The 22,440-nt window shown below is 36.8% G+C and overlaps 1 protein-coding gene across 1 annotated transcript in view; it reads left to right on the top strand.

Annotated features, from left to right (window-relative positions):
• Nucleotides 1–283: 283 nt before the first annotated feature.
• Nucleotides 284–22,440, top strand: part of LOC138856246 (mucin-17-like) — a 150,111-nt gene continuing 127,954 nt past the window's right edge. Inside the window, exon 1 of the mRNA XM_070106689.1 lies at nucleotides 284–455. Within this exon, the coding sequence (XP_069962790.1) occupies nucleotides 284–455 (172 nt within the window). The remainder of the gene's footprint in view (nucleotides 456–22,440) is intronic.

The following is a 22,440-nucleotide window of genomic DNA, read 5'->3' as shown; positions in this document are numbered from 1 at the left end:
GTATGGAATGACTTGGCTCATTTTACATCGAGATTATTGATTAAAAGCGTACAGAATACAGCTGGCGCAAGAACTGAAGCCGCTCAACCTTCCTAAGCGACGTCGCTTCTCTCTATGGACTCTTGAAAAGGTCCAAAAAGATCCGACGATTTCGAGCCAAAAGTTGTTCAGCGATGAGGTTCATTTCTGGCTCAAAGAGTAGGTAAACAAGCAAAATTTCTGCATTTGTGACGAAGAGCAACCTGAATAGATTCAAGAGCTCTCATTTCTTCCAAAAAAAATAATGGTTTGGTGTGGTTTGTGCGCCGGTGGACTCATCGGTCCATATTCTTTCGAAAATGATACCGGTGAGAACGTAAATGTCAATGGCGACCGTTATCGCGACATGATAACCGACTATTGGATGCCTGACATTGAAGCTCGTGATCTCGGCGAAATGTGGTGTCCCACGCATCGTAACAACTAATAGATTTATTGAGAGGATACTTCGGTGAGCGGATAATTTCACTTTTTGGGCCAGACAATTGGCCACCAATATCATGTTATATCACACCGTTAGACTTTTTGCTGTGGGGATATGTAATGTCTATGCGAATAGTCCCGCTTCGATTCAGGCCTTGCAGCAAAACATCATGCATGTCGTTCGGAAGTTTCCAGTCTAAATGCTCGAACGAGTCATCGAAAATTGGACTCTACGGATGGACCATCTGAGATGTAGCCGCAGCCAACATTTGAAAGAGATAATCTTTAAAAATTAAATGCCAAAGAATGTTCTTTCGAATGATTTGAATTTGAAGTTTCTGTGTTTTTTTTTTAAGTAGAGAACCTTGAAATGGATCGTCCTATATATATATCCAAATATATATCGATTTATTAATTGCCTCTAACTGCTTACCGTTGTGCATTCACACACACAAGATCTCCCAAGAGAAGAAAACAATTCATGTATTTAGTTGCACCAATATCCGGCAGTACCCCTTACACTTGACCGAGCAATAATCAGGATTGCTTAAAATAAGCTAAGGCTAATCAAAAGCATAGAAAATAATTAAGGAAGTTCTATATTCGCCTGTCACCGAACATTTTATACTCTTTCAACTTGCAAGGATCAGAGCCGGCGAAATACTTATAGGTGTTGGCAAAACTTTATATTAAAAATGGTTGGATATGTAAATAGATAACAATAAAATTTGGTATCTTATAATCATATATTGCAGGTCATGTGAGGTCATGGTTTATTAATATTTATTAATCGCGTCGACGAAAATTATATTAAAATCACCCTTAAATCAGAAAAATTTGATATAAACTCCTCAACGGAAGAGGCTGAATTTAAGAGATTGAGTTGTTGTGGAAAACGTCAACCAGAGAATCGAGATTCTTGTTATTACTGATATGAGGCTTAGATCAAGGTCTAGACCATTTCCATTCATATTAAGTGGTGAACCACACAATTTTCAAGGAAATCTATCCATTTAATTTCATTAAAATATCATACATTTAAATCAACCTCTATGGTTTGAAGTCATGTGGAAAGTCGAAAATCATTATACAGTATCTTTCGCTTAAATGACCCCGGTTAATTGATTTTCCCACTTATTTGAACCTCCTGAACGGTCAAAAATATATTGTATACAAAATAACTGTATAACTGTTTAAAATATGAGTTATTGAAAAAAATATAAGTTTAATTTCCGCCGGTTAATAGCTTTGGTTAAAATAAATAATCTTGCCTGCCGCACGTAGGCCTCCGTCAGTTCTACAAGTTTTAAAATACGTACAATATCTTCAAAGATATTTTTATTCAGAAAACAAGTTTTTATGTGAATGAATATAGAATCGCATGTTATTTCCTGTATATTATATAATATACAAACAAAAAAAAAACGTTGACTTCAGTTGCACCGAAGCTATAATACCCTTCACAAATACAAAGGTTCCTTACAAGAACTTGATTTCGATCGTTCAATTTGTAGGGCAGTTATATGATATAGTGGTCTGATCTGCACAATTTCTGCGGAGAATACATTGTTGCCTTAAACAATTACTCGTGTCTAATTACGTGAAGATACCTCGTCAAATAAAATAGTTTTCCATCCAAACACTTTATTTCGATCGTTCAGTTGATATGGCAGCTATAAGCTATACTCATCCGATTAATACAATTTCTATGGAGATTGGAATATTGCCAAATGTAAGAGTTTTCCAACACAAGCACTTGATTGCGATCGTTCAGTTTGTATGGCTGCTATATGCTATAGTGTTCCGATCTAAGCAATTTCTTCGCAAATTACATTGTTGCTTTAGAAAGTATCCCATACCTAATTTCGTGAAGATACCTCGTCAAATAAAAAAGTTTCCCATTGATTCGGATTGTTCAATTCGTATGGCAGCTATATGCTATAGTGGTCCGATATATATCGTTCCGACAAATGAGCAGCTTCTTAGTGAGGAAAGGGCAGGTGTAAAATTTCAGAACGATAGCTGAAAAACTGAGGAACTAGTTTGTATATATACACACAGACGGACAACGTCCGATGTGTTTTACGTGAGTACCTGCTGTCGACGGCCTTACCTCACGGTGCTCAAAAGCCCAGCGTATCAATACAATGGATTGATTAGCGCCCCAAAAATGCCAGGCATTTTTCAGTACCGATTGGTAGTGTGGAATGGACACACTACACACCTTGGTGGGGTTCGAGGCCTATCTAAAACCTCTGCCGTACTTTGGGTCCGGCACCCGGTTGCAATGCAACTCCACATTCAATTGACAAAACGTCAGTTCTTCCTGCATTTGGTTATAACCCACAACCACCACAATACTCCCCGAAGAGCCAGTCCGCATGAGCAGGTTGGAGCGAACTCCAAGGGCCCCTGCTCTCCGTGGTACCAGAATTAAGTCTGTGGTCAGACCTGGTAGCCGAAGCTACTACAAATTGAGCCTCTATTCATCTCTGAACTGGCAACCAAGGGTTGAACTCCATACGCACATTACACGCACATACCTTTCACACAAGAAGCTAACCCTAATTCTCAGTTAAATGCCTCCGCCGCCTAAACAATTCACGCGCAAACGACCCTACCTGTTCGGCATTCCGACTAGTGGAGATCACACCGCTAACATCTAAACGTCAATGAGTCTCGCTAATCCCCGAGATCCCTAATGTCCGAGTACATCGGGCACTCCGCGATCAAGTGAACCCAGTCTTGCCACATACTCCTGACCCTATCATCTAGAAGCATCTTGCTCCCTAGATATCCCTCCCTCTCCACATCATCATCGGAAATCCAGTCATTCCGCAGCAATGACATGCTCAAGCCCCTTCTTAACCTGAATGCAACAGCAGGTCATCGCTGATTCCCACCATATTGCGGCTCCATAAGTGGAACAAGCCACAAATAGACCACGGTAGATGGTGCGAACAGTACGGCGTCCAAGGCCCCAATCGCTCCTCAAAATGCTTTGCTCTTAAGCAGCATTGTCACCGTTTTGTCCATCGATATGTCAACCCCAACTATTTACAATTTCTAAAAATTGTCCTCCCGCCACGGACCACTCCGATCTCCACACTACCATTCATTCCGGCTAGGGAGGCATTTCTGTCCGAAAAGTAACTCCGCCAAAGAGTAATTTCCGGACAGCCAAGCTTCTCCAGCCGTTACAACACTCGATCCCAGCTTAGGTAATCAAATGCCCCCTTAAAGTCAACAAATATGCCAAAGACAAATTTGGATCAAATTATGGTTACTCAATTCCCACTTTCCCTTAACCTCCCATCTAGCTACGAACGCCCTATCTGCTGCCTGATTCATAACCGTCACGTCAATGTCACTCACATCCCTAGGCCTATCAAACGTGTACCATTCACTCGGCTCATTCACAATGTGGAGGTTATTAGCCACCACCCATTCACTTAATGCCTCGCCTCGACTTTGGGTTTGATATAGAGACGTACGCCGGGATATCTTACTAAACCACATCGAAGACAAGGCATTCGGATCCAGCCCTAGAATAACAGGGCTACTACTCGCAAGTAGTAGTAGCTTATTCATGTAGCCCAGGTAGGGCTCTAGGGGCTCGTAAATTTGCAGTACAAACTAGCTACAATCAGCCTACCGAACTCCCCCTCTACCGCGACACATACACCCAATTGTGAAGAATCCACAACAATTGGAGCACTAGCCCCAAAGTCCATGAAGACCTTGAAACTCCCAGGAGGACCCCGAACCACACCATTGGCGTAGGGTTCTGGAGTAAGGCAATGCCGCACTTCCGCTCAGTCATACACCCGTACCCTCTAGGACGACATTACTGTTACCATCAGAGCTACCTTCCAGGGACGACTGGCCATCGTCACGTCTGACCTCTGGAATGCTGGGCTAAAGTCCTGAGGTTCAGCCGGAGTAGTTTTTCCATGAATTATTCATGAGAGATCTCCGTATGAAACCCCTGGACAACAACCCGAGGACCCAACTTCCGGTTGACACTCACGTCCAACCCCACCTCCCCGAATTTTGCGTTCGATGCCACTTTCTCCATCTCCAAAACAGAGGGAGTGCGGATCACCGCCCCACCATCCTTAACCGGCATAACCTCGTGGATCCTTACCTCCAGTGAAGGACCCATTTCCTTAACAGCTTTATTTATAAGCTCCCCCCCTTAATCCTGACCACGACGGACCAGGTCTCAACAGGCTTCGGCGTCACCGGTGCAATCGCCTCCAGAACAGGTGCTGGCGGAGTCGGAATTGACCTGCCCGGCGGCGAGGAGTGTCTGTCGCAACTTCCTCTTAGGGTGTCAACCTGACCGCGAAGGTGGGCATTCTCGGTAATGACCGCCATCAAGAGTACTTCGAGGCAAGCTCCATCAGCCCTTTCACAGTTCCCACTTCAAAAGTCCTATCTCCACAAACCAACCCAGTTAACTCCTCCGTGATGCTTTTTACAGCCACGACGTGACTCACCGCACCACCCTCAACAACGACAAGGCCCCTCTTCTCCCTGTTCACCCTCTCCAAGCTATCATACAATCAACAACAACGTGGATGACCACTTTGCGCGAATACCTAATGGTAAGCCTATACAATACACAATGTGCACTTACCGCAATATCCGCTACCTATTCGCCAAAAATTCGCAAAAATGTGCACTCGACCGAAAAACACACTCGCGGTTCCATACCCGTACCGTAGCCGTACCCGTAAATAAATGTAATGATGCTGCGACGGACTTTGTGTTGCAGGTCGAAATTCCAGTAAAAAAAAGCAAGCATCTGCTTTGGGGCAGTCCGTTTTGATCGTTGGATAGTGTAGAGTTGTGGCGTATATTTTCCTGTGTGTATAGGTGAGTAGTGTTATACGACACCGTACTACATTTAACTGATCCGAAGGAGCCACTTGGAATAATCGAAAATCTACAGAACAATATTCAACAATCAGAACTCAAAGAGAAAGCGCAACTACTAGAAATGCAATTGGAAAATATAAAGAAGAAAGCTGAAACACTAATTCCCTATCGCCACAAAAGAGGTCTGATAAACGTAGTAGGAAAGTATCAAAAATTGTTATTTGGAACCATGATTGTTGAAGACAGACAGGAAGTGGAAGAACATTTGCACATAATTATGCTAATTAATTAATAACTGACTCGGCACACTTTGTTTTGTCATATACATACGTTACTTTTAGAAAATGTTTTTTCAATAAATATGTTTTTAGAAAATTTTCAAAATAACTAAGTGTTTGGGAGATGTAATTATAATTGAAATTGGAATGAAGAGTTGGGGACAATTAAAGTATACTTTGTCTAAGTTAATAAATTATTCTTTATTAAAGTAACAAATATGCATTAAATTACAATTTTTGATAGCTATCTAATAAATATAAACAAAGATTAATCTCTCAATACAATGGAATGTACAATATTTTTACAATAGTTGGTACATTTTAGCGAATACAAACAAACTGAATGGTTTGTCCACGCGAGAACATGCCACAGAACATAAAGTTATCCGTGGGAAAAGCATGGTGTACCAAAATTTAAGCAAACAGACAACGTTTGGCCTTGGGACTTATTGATGGTCATTGCGAGTGCTTACCTAATTGGGAATTGAGAGCGTTTGAATTCCATTGGCATATCTGTAGGAAGCATAAGAATTCGTGGCAACAATAATAACTTTCATTATTCCTTTAATTACTAATTTCGTGCGATTGCAAAGCCGTGGTGGGTTCAAATTATGAAGCAAAATAACCCCACATCCAACTACCCAGCATATCCAATGACGCCCACATCAAAAAGTCAATTAGATAATTCACAGCTTCCTTGGCTTCAATAGAATTGTATGACACAAAGTCACCACATTTTTGGTTGCCAAATCGCTCTTTCTGCAGGCCATTCAAGATTTGTATACTCTCGCAACATGTTGCTTCAGAGTATAATAGTTGTGTTCACCTAACGGTTGTTGGTATCACCTAAAAATAATCGAGTTAGATAAAGGGTTATATATATAAATGATCAGCATTAAGAGGCGAGTTGAAATAGAGCGAAGCGATGTCGCTTGGAAGGTCGAGCGGCCTCAGTTCTTGCAGAAGCTGTATCTTGTACGCTTTTACGTCAGTTCGAGTTGCTGCAAACGGCGCCGAATCGACTCTCCACTGTCTTTGTGTACACGCTAAGCAACGGCTGCTATATACTTTCTTCACTGCGTGCTGGACGTAGTCTATTTGGTCTCAAGATGGGAGATGGAGTTGCGAATAGTACGCTCAGTAGGCCGATTATGTTGACCATAAGTTGAGCGAAGCGCGCGAATTAAATTTTTTTACAGAACGTGAATTTTCTTAATAAAGTTGAACGATTCGTAAACGTTGTTTAGGCGTAGGTCTTTTCCTGATGAAGTGTCAAACAATACTAAACCAAATTAACACCCTCGTGATCTCTCAAAATAAAGATATTTTAAAAAGTACCTCTACTTGGATCACCCGTTAGATATTGGCCGATTCTCAGATCTATCTGATAAGCACACCAAATTTCATCAAAATAGGTCCAGCCGTTTCGGAGGAGTGTGGTAATGAACACCGTGAAACGAGAATTTTATGTATTGGATATGGATAGTAAAAGTGAAATGGACTGATAACAAACTCCAATGTTTCTTCCTCGAGTCATTATGATTGCGTAAAAAACTTCGTTCGAACTACGACTTCAGGAACAATAACTCCAGGTAAATCCAAAGTCTAATTAGAGAACAGTACGTTACTGCGTAGATTGGAAGCTTATTTTTACTGTCACTTTCAAGGCCTATTTCCACACGTCCTTTGCTATTGTTGACCATATTGGAAATACGATAAAAGTTGGATCCAGTTACTGCTCAGTATAAACGGAAGAAGTAGCAGCCATATGCAATATCTCTAGCACAAGACTAAAATACAAAAAAATTTAATATGTACAAAGAATAAGTCAACATTCTCAGATCTACTAAATGCATCCAACAAGTCCTATCTCATATCGCAAATTAAAAACATAGTAATTGAAAACATAAACATAAAATCTATGTAAATCCCTGGTCCCGATGGCATTATAGAAAATGAATGGGCCAATCAAAATGCTAAACTAGCTGCAAAACAGTAATTGATTATTTTCAGCTTCATCGAAAATAATTCTACGCTCAGTTTCAAACAATTACTAAATTTCATAAATAAACCGCCATGACCAAGAACTTGTTTAAATGATCTGAAAGCCGTTTAAATTTGTCTGATTCCATAAAACAAAGCTAATTGAACCACTTTGGGAAGACATAAACTGGCTGATATGCGGCAATCTTAGTATGGTAAATTTTCTTTTGGGTCAACAAGGAGGATATACCAATATCCCTGTTCCATGTGCTAATGGAATAGCCGAGCCAAGACGGAACACTGGACTAAAAAAGTTTGGCCTTTGAGAGTGAATTTAGTACCGTAGTATGAATGTGATGAATGCCCCTCTAGTAGTCAGAGAACGCATTATATTGCATCCTCTTCATGTGAAGTTAAGTCAGATAAAGCATTTTGAAAAAGCTCTAATCTATTTCCAAAATTGAGCAAAAAAAAAAACTGGTATTTTTGACGGTTCTCAAATCAGAGAACTAAGAAAGGACCAACATTTTACTAATTATATGACAGATTAGGAGAAATCTGCATGGATTGAATTTATTTGAGTTGTGCAAAATTTCTTTGGAAATAGAAAGTCTCCACACTACATTCAACTCATTGGGCAGCTAATTTTTCACTACCATGTCCTCTTTAGCCATTTAGACCGTTTCCCAGAAAATTTAGGCGACTTAAGCAAAGAACAAGGTGAACGCTTTAATTACGACTATGGAAGAGCGATACCAGAGTCGTTGGAATGCTAATATGATGGCAGATGACATTCAAGACAAGCTTTATGTTTCTACTCATTCAAGAAAAACACATAAAATAAAACTTTTTCATGTTAAGTATGAGAAATATATGTATTGTAAATATTACTAAGTTTTCCGACTTCTTATCTCAAGTCAATATTTAAGTCAGTTTTTTTTCTAAATTTATTTATAACATATACAAGTACATACTTTTTAAAATACAACTCCTTAACGCATGATTGACTGTAAACTGATAAATGCGAAACGTAACTACTGACTAGTAACGTACTGGAGATAAAAAAAGAGAGCGTTACGTTTCGAATATTACTGTAGAAGTAAGAGAGAGAGAGCAGTGTCTCAATCTCATAGCCAGTTACGTTTCGTATATCTAAGACACTGAGCATTCGCTGTCGCTGTTGCATATGCTAAATACAGCAAGGAAAGGAAAAAATAGAAACGACAAACAACAAACGGCAAGCAACAAAAACTCAATCAAAGCAAAAAGCAAACAAAATTCAATCAAAGCGTGTATGAGTTATTATGTGCTTAAAAACAAAAAAATCCAGCTGCATAAAATATGATACATATGTATTTATACATATATGATATATTTCAGTCAATAGTTCGTTGGCGAGTTTACTAGCGTTACGCGATTTCTTCATCATTTCGTAATATCCTTTTTACGTTCTTGAACAATTTTATAAATTAATATATTGTTCAATACATAAATATTTTACGTTTAAAGTGAGCAAAATTGTAAATTCTTTTAAAAAGTCATATTTTGTGAATTTTCAGGTTAATAATAACAAGTTATAGCAGGAAGTGATACAGACTCTGAATATGAAAAAGGTGCACCAGGACCATAAACTAAGACGAAATTATGTACGAAAATCGTGCATAAAAAGTGTGTGACAACATATTGAAGGCCCTATTAACTAATAATGAATCACGAAGGTGAGTGCGTATCTCATACTAGTTGCATTTATTTTTATATTATTAAAATGACTTTTATTAAACTTTTATTAAATACAATTTTATTTAACTAAAATTAATAAGTTAAATAAAGCGCCAAAAACTTCGGCAGAACGTGGTCGAAAATTAATAACACGAAAAGCACGGCCTAAACAACAAAGTAAGTAAGTAAGTGAGCTTTTCGAGCTCTGGCGGCGGCGAATGCGTTGATAATAATCTGGAACGAAAACAGAAACGGGTAAAGTGCAAAATATTCTCAAAATAATGCAAATATTTGACAAAAGTATCCTAATTTTTAAGCTGTTCTATCAAAGTGAAGTTGTATGGAGTAAGACGGGTTTCAAAATTTGCATCGTAAACGTGCCTCAGGTGAATAACTTCCTTGAACAACTTATCAGATACATCAACGCAATGCTTTTTTGCAGCTGCATTGAGTTCATCTTCTTTCATATTATGAAACTGACATAGAAATGAGAAGAATTGGTTTATGTCACAAAACGCGGCGAATATTATATTCATTCCACAGATGTCGCCGTCAAGTATGACGTAGAAAGTGTTTGTTTTGAATTAAATTTCTTCTTTATCCCAGATGTCATCCTTTTCTTCATGTATATAGGAAAAAGATCCAGGAGAAGACGACATTTTTCCCTTAGCTAACCAAACGGCTGTAACATTTTATACTCTTGCAACTTACAAAAATCTATATCAGGTGCTAGCAAATTTTATATTAAACAAGTAAGGAAGAGCTAAGTTCGGATGTAACCGAACATTTTATACTCTCGCAAAGTCAAATGGTATACTCTTTTTAGATTTCTTTATGGATCTTGTCGCCTTGTTCTATGTTGACCGACATTTTCGGTAAAAAGTCAGCTATAGGCACTGGGGTCCACATATCCAGTACCTAGGGGCTTGAACAGTTTTGATTCCTAATGTGATTCTGTATAGTCTTGTATCTTGTTGTGGAGCTTAGTTATGGCAATTTATTTGTTTTTTATTAATGGCGTTTTGTGGGCGTGGCAGTGGTCCGATTACGCTCATTTGCAATACCAACCGTCTCACGGTACCAAGAAACATGTCTACCAAGTTTCATAAAGATATCTCAATTTTTACTCAAGTTACAGCTTGCACGGACGGACGGACAGACGGACGGATGGACAGACAGACCCGGATTTCAACTCGTCTCTTCATCCTGATCATTTATACAAGTTTATGGCAATGATTGTCTATCCCGGAGCCGTATTCACGAGTGGTTTCAACGTTTTCAAAGTGGTCGTGAGAACATAAATGAGAAATGGGCCGAAACCTAAAAAATCGCGCCTGGAGAAGTCAAAAGTGAATACAATGCTGATTTGTTTTCATGATTACCCTTGGAAAGGTAATCCACAAAGAATTTGTTCCACCCGGCCAAAACGTTAATGCGGTATTCTACCTTGAAGTTTTAAAGCGTTTGGTAGCACGTATTCGTCGCGTATTCGTTTAAATCTTCTTAAGTTTTGTGCATTATTAAAAAGTTTAAATTTTCGAATTTTTGGTGCCGAGTCAGCTTTTTTTCATTTTGTTTTATTTTATTATATATTCTCTCTTTATTTATCTCATTTACTTCTTTATTCACAGCTGTGTTGCGTTTAGCTTTTTATTTGTTACAGTGCTTCTAAAACTGCTCGCTATATTGCTTTTTCAAACTGTCTTGGTTTTAAACTTTGATAAAAAAAATTCCTATTATTTTTGCGTTTGTTCTTAATTATACTCTCGCAACCTGTTGCTCAAGAGTATAATAGTTTTGTTCACCTAACGGTTGTTTGTATCACCTAAAACTAATCGAGTTAGATATAGGGTTATATATATTATATTATATATAAATGATCAGGATGAAGAGACGAGTTGAAATGCGGGTGACTGTCTGTCCGTCCGTCCGTCCGTGCAAGCTGTAACTTGAGTAAAAATTGAGATATATTTATGAAACTTGGTAGACACAGATGGGCGTAATCGGACCACTGCCACGCCCACAAAACGCCATTAATCAAAAACAAATAAATTGCCATAACTAAGCTGCGCAATAAGATACAAGACTGTTATTTGGTACACAGGATCACATTAGGGAGAAACATTTGCAGATACATTTTTTTTAAAAGTGGGCGTGGTCCCGCCTCTAATAGGTTTAATATGCATATCTCCTAAACCGCTAATGCTATAATAACAAAATTCACTGGAAGAAAATTTTTTTAGAACCTCTACCTACAGTTTGAAAATAGTTGAAATCGGGTTGCAACTCCGCCCACTCCCTATATAACGGTACTGTTAAAAACTACTAAAAGCGCGATAAATCAAGCACTAAACACGCCAGAGACATTAAATTTTATCTCTGGGCTGGTATGAAATGACTTTATAGGAACCACGTTCAAAATTAGACAGTGGGCGTGGCACCGCCCACTTTTAGGTGAAAACCCATATCTTGGGATCTGCTTAACCGATTTCAACTAAACTCGGTACATAATATTCTTCTCATATTTCTATGTTATAGTACGAAAATGGGCGAAATCGGGTTATAGCCAAGCCTATTTCCCATTTAACACCATTTTAAATTCCATATGATGCTTTCACTTTCCATTATGCATATCAAGCAACAATAATTATATCGGGGTAAAACTTTTGCGTGAATAATACGTTTAAAGTATGCCACCTTGTGACCAAAAATTGTCTAAACCGAACCGAAACTGTTCAAGCCCCTAAGTACTAAATATGTGGACCCCAGTGCCTATAGTTGACCTTCTACCGAAAATATCAGCCAATCCACAAAGAAATCTCAAACGAGTATACCATTTGACTTTGCGAGAGTATAAAATGTTCGGTTACATCCGAACTTAGCCCTTCCTTACTTGTTGAATTTATTATTATTAATATTTAATTAACACACTAATTTGTTATATACCTATTAAATTTTGTTCTACTTAATCTTTTATTTGATCTTCATTCTTGTGGTTTATTATGTCTTGTAACTTCCCCAATTGTAACATTAAAGGCGAGTCAGATCGCTACGTTTCATGCTGGCTTTGTGATGGGCTTGCCCATATTAAATGTGCTGGGCTGACAGGTAGAATCTTAGATTCTATTCTCGACTGTAAGGGATTGCGTTGGTCCTGTTTTAATTGTAGATCTATTGAAATCGATCTATTTAAAGTTTATAGGGAGACACGCAATGGCTTCAACGAAATCGGTCGAGATCCTGTAACGCTCACTGAAAAATTTAGGCACTAAGAAAAATTGGTCAAATCTTTTAAGTGCCTGAATGATTCTCATGAATCCTCCAAACCGGCTCCTAAGCGTAAACGTCCTGTACAGAAAAGAACGTCTCCGCCCAATGACCTAATAAATCTCTTTTCTCCTTGCCCTCAAGGTAATAAGCCGTAACTTCCAAAAAGCTCAATTCCCCATAAGCTCTATCTAATAGTAATAAGTGTCTCACAATTCCAGAGGATCCCTATAATAACTTAGTAACATCTATTAAAAATTTGGTAGTCATTCCACCTAAAAAGTCTATATATATTTCTAGACTTGCCAAAGATACCTTGGTGGAGGACATTAAGTCTTACATTTCGTCACGTTTAAAAATTGATGATATCAATATCCGTAAATTTAACTTCAATTATGATATAGGTATATCATCGTTTAAAATAGACGTATCTCTTTAAATATTCAAAAATATCTTAGATAGTTCATTCTGGCCACCTGGGGCTTTTGTACGCGAATTTAAGCCTAAACTTAGAAGTCAAACTGAGGAAAACATTGTTAAATTACCAAAAGTAACCACCGATATAAAAAACTGATTGGTAAAAATTCGCTAAGCATTTATTATTAAAATGTTAGAGGTCTTAATACAAAATTAACCGACTTGTATTTAAACAGTTCCAATTTTAATTTCCATATAATTGGATTTACAGAAACATGGTTAAAACCTCAAATTTTTGATAATGAGATTTTAAACAGCGAATTTCAAATATTTAGATGTGATCGACTGATCAGAATCGGTGGAGGTGTTCTATTTGCCGTACATTCCTCTATCCTATCTGAAGATGTTCTTGTTCCAGGAAGGAAATTTTTTTTTCTGTAGCTGAGCAGTTTTAGATCTCAACACTTAAAAAACTCCCTTGTCTTTTCTGATTCGGCTAATTTCGCACGTATGCGGATTGCGCCCCTCGCGTCGGTTGGGCGGGAGGAGGGTAATCGTTGGGTTATTATTATAATGCGCCGTCTCATCGATCGACGCATGTGGCCGATTATTTGACCAAAAATCAAATTTTAACAATCAACCACTCCCCGTATTCACCTAGTATGGCACCGTGCGACTTCTACCCTTTCGGAAAACTACATTTGGCCATGAAAGGAAACCGCTATGCTGACGTTGATGACATCCAAAAGGCGACGACCGCCATCCTCACCGCTATACCAAAAAAAGACCTAAAAAAGTCATTCGATAACCGTCTTGAACGTGCAAAACGTTGTATTCAGGCGTAAGGATACTATTTTGAAGGCAACCAATAAATTTTTCAAAGAAAAAAAAAATAATAATATTCGTTTTTTAATAAAAGTCCTGACACTTTTGAATAGTACCTTGTATATATATAACCCTATATCTAACTCGATTAGTTTTAGGTGATACAAACAACCGTTAGGTGAACAAAACTATTATGCGCTGTAGCAACAGGTTGCGAGAGTATAAAAAGTAAGGAAGGGCTAAGTTCTGATGCAACCGAACATTTTATACTCTCGCATAGTCAAATGGTGTACTCGTTTGAGATTTCTTTATATATTTTAATAATTAGAGCAATCCTTGTGTTTTGTTTATACGCTTATAATTTATTTTATATAGAATGAATTACACCTGTATTGAGAAGTATGAAAATAAATCGTTTTTTGACAATGAATAAAGTTTTTTATTTATTTTATCGACATTATTATACATGTTTAGCTTAAAATTGATAAATATTAATAACTTTAAAAATTATATTATTATAATAATTTGTATATTATATTTACAATATTAAACATAAATTTTTATAAAGATTCTTATACATATATCCAAATTATATTTCTTTTCTCTTTATACTATTTAATTTTTATCATATATTTATACAATAGTGTCTTATATAATAACAAATTATACATATAATTTAAATTTTCTTAATAAGATTATTTACACATTTTTCTCAAAATTGTCTTAAAAACTTCTGTCAAAATTGCTATACCATTTCTTAATATATATATTTGAAAAAAAAAAAAATTAAGAACTATTGCAATATGCCTGAAAACTTTAGTTGGAAATAGAGACACAAATACTGTCATGATAGCTGTGTACTGTCTCCAAAGTAATTGCATTAACATGGGAAGGAACCATGTTTGAAAATGCCCAATCAATTTGTGTACCGGCATGTGTAGTTGAATATTATACACCAAGCAGGGAACTAAAGTTTTTTTGTAGCAGATTTCCTATTGAATTCCCTGTGACAAATAAACTAATGTTACTTGTGAAATCTCCTAACAAATTAGCACATATTGATTGCATAACTCAGAAGTAAGGACCTCCTTAAGTTCTACAATTAAATGTCTGACAGAGAAAGCTGAACTTATATACAGAACCAGAATATTAATATTGAAACATTTAAACAAAACCGCTTTTCAAACTTTGCGACCTGAAAAAATTTTCTTTACAGCCTTTGGTTCTATAGAGCGAGCAATGCTATGCTTTGCATATATTATAACGACCCGTTAATTTTTGTTGCTTGTTTCCGTGCTATCTATCCTCAGCTCGTTAATTGGAGTAAATCCTGGTACATCAAAATTTTCGCAAGGATAACTCCAAGTTTCTACAAAACATAAAATATCTGAAGATAACATTAAAAAGTGTGAAGCGTGATGCCTCTGAAAATTATGAAATAAAGTTTGATGTCCTGATGTTCGGGAAATCATAAAATTGAAACTTGTTGTCAGAGCTTTATTTGTGTTCAATTCCCTCAGTTCCTTAAGTACAGGATCCGATTCAGAAAATTTGTTAGGAGGAATAAAATTTCCTATGATGAATAGACCTTCTGCAGAAGTAGCTCGACTACAGCGACATATATTGAAGCTCTAGGCATTCTGGGTCGAATGTGAACTACGACTTTATTATATGAGGCACGCTGACTTTTATGAATAGTTATTCCCTCAGCCGGAACAACTGGAAACTGATTTATTTCAATTGAAATTTGTTCATTTCTTTTATATTGAAAAGATTTTAGAACTTTTTTAATTGGTGTCCAAGAACCTTCTATAAGATGAGGCTTTTTTGATCGTGCTATCAAACCAACAGAAGGTTCCAAAAATTTAATCCACCGAATTGTTGGAAAAGAACAATGGAAATCAATTTGCGTAAGTTGCTCAGCTGCCCCATTAACCAAGCCAACACACGTGTTAATATTCAATGTAATCATATATTTGGCGGAGGTTTTTAGTGTCAATTCATAGAGCAGTCCCTGCGTTTCAGAAGTTTTAAAAAGTTTAACTCTTTCAAAAATATTACAATATCATTTTCACTTATACCAATTCCTTTAACTGAGTATTTTACAGTTGAAAGGATAGATTCAGTTGGGATTCGACTAAGCTTAAGGGCATTGAAATTATTTGTCTCTTCATTGGACCAAAATAAATGCATGGCATCATCAGGAACTTCTTCGAAATTAACTACTCGAGTTTCAATGATATGTCCTCAATTGTCATAGTACCAGATGCCATATGGTTTAATGCAATTGCAAAGGCCTGATCCTCCGGTTGTATCATTATTTCTGTTTATTCAAAGTATTTAAATAACTCCCACAAAGGGGAACCAACTAAAGTGCTGTTTGAATCATTGGGATTAGGAGAGAATATCCACCTATCTCCAACAGGTGAGATTTGCTTCAAATCACCAAACACGATGAACGGTATACCACCGAAGGGGCTGTCTGTTTTGAAAATTTGTTTTAATCTCGCATCAACAGAGCTAAACATACGAGCACCTACCATCGATATTTCATCAATTATGATTAATTTTAAATCGATAAGTCTGGAATACAATGAATTACCTGTGTCATTGCTAAGTGGCTATTCAACTGATTAACAGGTAAAGAGAATATTGAATGAATGCTCATTCCACCTATTCCAAATGCTGCTTTACCCGTAGGTCCGCAAAAAAGAACCTTTAAGAAACTTGGATTGGATCCAGGTGTAGAATTGTAACGATGGTTAAGTGCTTGATATATTGCAGATATCAAACGACTCTTTCCTACACCTGCACCTCCGCCAATGAACTCATAAAATGGGCGATTTGGTTTTAGCTGGTGCATCAAATGTGTCAAATAGGTTTTTTGCTTAGTATTTAGACTTTGAACTAAAGAAAGTAATTCCTCAACTGGAATTAAAGGGGGTAGTTTAATAAGTCTAATATTGCAATCAGATGCAATACCATTTTCTGTTGAATCTTCACCATGCAAGTCCAGCAAATTTATATTTCGGTTTATTTCTGGAAGTGCCAACACTCTGAACTCATTTTCCACGATAGCTTATTCATTTGGAGCATTTTCCTCTAAGTCTATTTCTAGAACATTTTCAAGTTCTTTTTGCTCAAAAACATCATACTTTCTTTGATTTTCCTCAATTATAATACGATCTGTTATGTAAGTTTGCTCATTATCTCAAGGATACTAAAGCATTAACCATAATCTGGGTTAAACCTTTTATACCGAATAATACAAGGTTTGGTACGTTTTTTCACAAAACCGCTACCGTCTTTAAGAGGCATGGCAACCCCGCTTTCTAGAAAATTATCGTCTTCCCTCTGTTATTCTTCACGATCACTGTCTTGTGCTCTTCTACTAGATTTAAAATATTTATACCTAGATACAAAATCAGCTAAACATAGAGTTTTTAACTGATCGGATCTTTGAACATAACGATCTAAAATACCGGCTACGAATATTTCAGTCGAACCTGAAGGAAGGTTCTAAAGTTTCACCATTCGAACACGTTCCTCAGGTCGAGAGGTATTTATGAATATTTCTGCATTACTTGCTTCAGAAAGATGGAGCCCAATGCAGCAATATACTGCCTCTTGTGCAGACATTTCTATCCCTGAGATAAATTTGTGACCTATATGTTTAAGTTTTTGCTTAACAGTATAATTTCCAGCATTAACATCTGATATAGCTTCATTTAAGAGCCTAGAAATTCCGCTGTTAGACTTGTTAATATAATTAATTATATATGAACAGCAAGCATATGCATCCAGTATATATTGGATATCCATATTTGCTCTATGGAGTTCCAATATCAGAGTATAAGCGTTTATAAAACGATCCTGTAATTTTCTTGATAGAAAATTTTTTTGTTATGTTAAACTTGATCTAAGGGCTAACAAATAGTCATCAAAAGACATATTTATTCGACTATCAGACAGGAAGTGTTCAAAATCTCTTAAATTAGAAATGTCTTCTGTAGTCATATTTGAATTTAAAAGGTTTTGAATTTTGAAAAAGTTTTCCTTCTGTCGTTCTGAGTTTTGACTTGTTTCTGTGAGAAGTAGCAATATTTGCGTTGAAGGCATTGGTGGATATGGTGTACCAAAACGACAAAACTGTTGTCCTCTTTTTTTCCTAGTACAAGACCGACTGTGGTTATGCTTTTGATAACCCAAATAATTTTCTAAGTGGCTAACCGAACCATCTGTAGAAATATAACTGTCATTAAAACTAATGAAATCAGGGAATGTCTGAGGATCTTGAAGGACAATACATGCCATGTACATGCGGGGAGCCTCTGTGTTGAAACTCCACTCTCCAGTAGAAGTTTGTGACAAAATGCTCTCCAAAAATGCCGGCGTTATCTTAAAAAAGCTTCAGAATTTGTCGATAGCGGTAGTCAAAATATCTAGCACAAGTAACCGCGTCTGACCGAATTAAGCGATATCTATCTTGGATTGTTAAACTGAAATATCTTAAGAATCAACAGTTTTAGAGAGGATGACCAAAAGCTCAAACCCACTGAGATTCTGCAGCCGCTAAAGTGATAAAGGAGGTTGGAAGCCCAAATTGGTGAATAAAAGCGATTGCCTTTTTCTTCTCAGCTTCCCAGTGCGCAGGTTAGGATCTAACGCCTTTCAAAACCTTGTAACCATCATCGTGTTGAATCAAGTTTTGAACAAAGTTTTCGTTTATTTGATTTTGGGCCGCAACTCGCTTGCGATCTGAAAACTTTCTAAGGCAAATGGATCTACTATTCTTAATTTGTTGTAATCATAGAACAACTTTGAAATGGTACACGCTCAATACCGATCTGTTGAGCAAATGAGAAATACTTTTGAACATAGAACAAGACGGCAAGATCCACAAATTCGCTCTGAAGAACAAATAAGAAATACTCGAGGTCGTAGGTCTCGTCGAGAAAATCCCGAGGTACGTTATGATGAGCAAAGTAAGAACACTAGGGATCATAGAGAACTTCGCGCAAAAAATCCTGAGTATAGGAATTAAGAGCGCATTCGTGATCAAATGCAAAGAGAACATGCAAGAAGAAATCTCAAAATATAGAGAGAGAGGGGTGGGATAGAGAAACACAACGTCGACAGCTTAGTAGGAGGGGTATGAGGAAAGAAATTTTGAATCAGAGACGTCTTAGACAAAGTCAATTTTCTTTAGTAGAGATAACCCACTCAAACGAATCCGATTAACGAGAGAAAATAATGTTATAGAAAATTATTATAGTGGCAATTTAACAAATTTCAAAAACATTTATTTCCAAAATATAAATAAGGGCCCTACTGAAATATGTATTTGCTGCGGCGGATTATGGTTTTCACACCAAGTTCGCAAATTCAATTTCGAAACTGTTGCGCAAAATCACCCGAATGCTGCATCCACCTTCTATTTAATGCAAAAATTTTCTTCGTAAGATGGAAATAACAATTTTTGTGCTTTTTGCAAAAAATGCGATTGTTAAAAGGGACGTTCCAAAAATATGTTTAACTAACGGTCTAGACTTTCCTGAAACACCGGATTGTTTGAAAGATTTAATCCCAATTGAAGAACGTCTCATAATGCCTAGATTGCCTGTTATGACAATCCGTCTTTTATGACAATCCGTCCGTTTGGATATCAAGGTCAGAGTTTGCTCAAAGGTGCTGTTCTTAATATACCAATTTCTGTTAACAATATTGTGACATCTCTACCAAGGTCCTTTGATGAGGCTCATGTGATACAAATTCACTTAAAAAGGTGTTTGGAGTACAATCATGATTACATGATCGATACCATATGCCCCGCAAAGATTATGAAAGCTTTGCAATTACTGAATACCCCTCTGTATCGTGAGCACAATATACATATTAGTGATACCTGGATTTCAGAATTTAATAACCAAAAAGAAGTTCCGTTTGTTGCATCTACAGAGGATTCCCGATTGGTTCAATCTTTTCGTGCGACACAAACTTCTCATGATAATCCCTCAGGTAATAATATTCCCATCGGTCTTTTACCTTCCGAGCTAAGCCCAGGCGGTCAAGAAACTATTTTGGACAATATTCCTGTAGAAAACTTGGATTATAACCGTTTAGTTATAGCGCCAGTTGAAGGACAAAGACCAATTGACATAATTCAAGATAATAATTCAGAAGAGTTGCCATTTGGAACAATATACGTTGGGCAGAAACGTACATGCTCTGAAACATATAGCATGATAATATGTTCTCAAACTCACCGTTTTGACAGAAGCGCGTGTAACATTTCAAAGTTGTTCTATGATTACAAAAAATTAGAACTGCAACAAATTCGAGTATTTCTTATTTGCTCTTCAGTGTGAATTTGTGGATCTTGCCGCCTTGCTCTATGTTGAACAGTATTTACAACTTGCTCAACAGATCGAACCTCGGGATCTTTGTGCCGAGATCTATGAACTCGAGTATTTCTCATTTGCTCAACAGATCGAAACTCGGGGTCTTCGCGCCGGGATCTATGACCTCGAGTATCTCTTGTTTGCTCTTCAGAGCGAATTTGTGGATCTTGTCGCCTTGTTCTATGTTGAACAGTATTTACAACTTGCTCAACTTCGCGCCGATATCTATGACCTCGAGTAATCTCTTATTTGCTCTTCAGTTCGAATTTGTGGATCTTGCCGCCTTGTTCTATGTTGAACAGTATTTACAACTTGCTCAACAGATCGAACCTCGGGGTCTTCGCGCCGAGATCTATGACCTCGAGTATTTCTTATGTGCTCTTTAGAGCAGATTTGGGGATTTAGACGTCTTGCCCTATGTTGAACAGTATTTAAAATTTGTTCAAAATACTGTACCTCGAGATTTTTCCGCCTTTTTCTATATTGATTTGTATTGATAATTTGTTCAGACAGACGTACATCGGAATCTTATCTACGGTTAGCGTGACTTACAGTATCTTGTGACTGCGCACTATCTCTATATAAAGAGTTTGCACGAAAAACTCTCATACGTCTTCTATTCTGAAGACGATTTAGTAATACAGATTTTCTACTTAATCAAGGCATAATTAATAAATAATAAATGGCTTATATAATTTCGTCCGTCCGGCTCTGAAAAGTTGGATCCTAGGTTCTGCTCTCTTTCACTGTAGTTGAATCTTTGCTATGACTCCTTTCCTGTTCGGTGTATAGGTACTATCTTATACTGGTGCACATATGTATATATGCTTGCTCGTCACTGTATATAATACGGTTTTGCTTGCCACTGTGTATAACAATAGTTTAAACACTATATAACTAATCCACTGAAATTAGTTTGAATACAGCACTTTGCTGGTAAAGAAATCTAGTGTAACTGAAACTACAAACACAGTGTACTGATATTTATTATACTCTTGCGACATGTTGCTACAGAGTATAATATTTTTATTATGGTATGTTTTTGTACACACAGCTTACGTTCCTTTGTATACCTATATATTACATAGATATTAACTAACATAATAATACAGATTATTTAGTTATATTTATATTTTAGAAATTAGTAGTTTATTTCATTGTATTGAAACCAAGTGCTCGGAAAACCCGTCCGTAAATTGGTTATGTCCAACACTTTTAAAACAGCACCTATTTTTAAGGGTCTAGCCATGAAGGGTAAATTAACAATAACTTACAAATGTATAATTAAGTATGGTATACACATATGCAGAGCAGGTATGTAGATTTTCTTCTTTCTGCCTTAATATCTAAACCTTTCATAAGCTGCCAACGGCGCTGGGTAAATCCCAAAAAGTACTAAACTGTAACTTTCTTGAGTTTACAGCTCACCTCAGGACCTTCATATTAAAATGTGTCGCAAAACTGAAATAATAGATAATAGCATTTTAACCGATGGGGTCTCAGTTTATCTTTTACCACATAAAAAGGATCTTTAGCCCTTTTGATAGTATACTACTAATATTTATCTCACGCGATTTTTTCTAGAAAGATATTTTTGCTCTATACAAAGTCCAGCACTCTAAGAAACTTTTTTACATAAGACGGAAAATATACTTATCCACTGATTATCACCAAATATTAGAAGAAATATTTGTATATAGGAATCTATATCTATCTCGATTAGTTTTAGGTGATGCAAACAACCGTTTGGTGAACAAAAATATACTCTTTTGCAACATGTTGCGAAAGTATAAAAATGTTGCAAAAGAATTCAACATTTATTATTCGATTATTATTTGGTATCTTATTAACTTATGTTATTGATCATAGCTTTACTATTTTAGATAGATACTATTTTTTCTCCGAAATGTTAACATTAACAAAAAGAAGCTATTTACCTTAAACATGGTATATGTGATATTAGGTCAAGTAAAAAGTTCGTTCCGTTTTTTATTGATTTTTCAAAATATGATTTCTTTGTGTACATTTGTCCGATCTAAGTCAAATATGCGCCGTTTTGTTCGTAAACTTGTTGCCAACAAGATGAAAACTGCAATATACCTTTCTCGTAGAAGGCTGAGTCCCTATTGGCAAAAAACTGGGAGAGCCAATTTTCACAGGCCTCTCTTGAGACCAACTTCTTACCATTAAGCGCGTTCGCCATG

Source organism: Bactrocera oleae, chromosome 2 (assembly GCF_042242935.1).
Source record: "Bactrocera oleae isolate idBacOlea1 chromosome 2, idBacOlea1, whole genome shotgun sequence".
Lineage (NCBI taxonomy): Eukaryota > Metazoa > Arthropoda > Insecta > Diptera > Tephritidae > Bactrocera > Bactrocera oleae.
The sequence above is the reverse complement of the archived record's forward strand: the minus strand, read 5'-3'. Positions and strand labels throughout refer to the sequence as shown.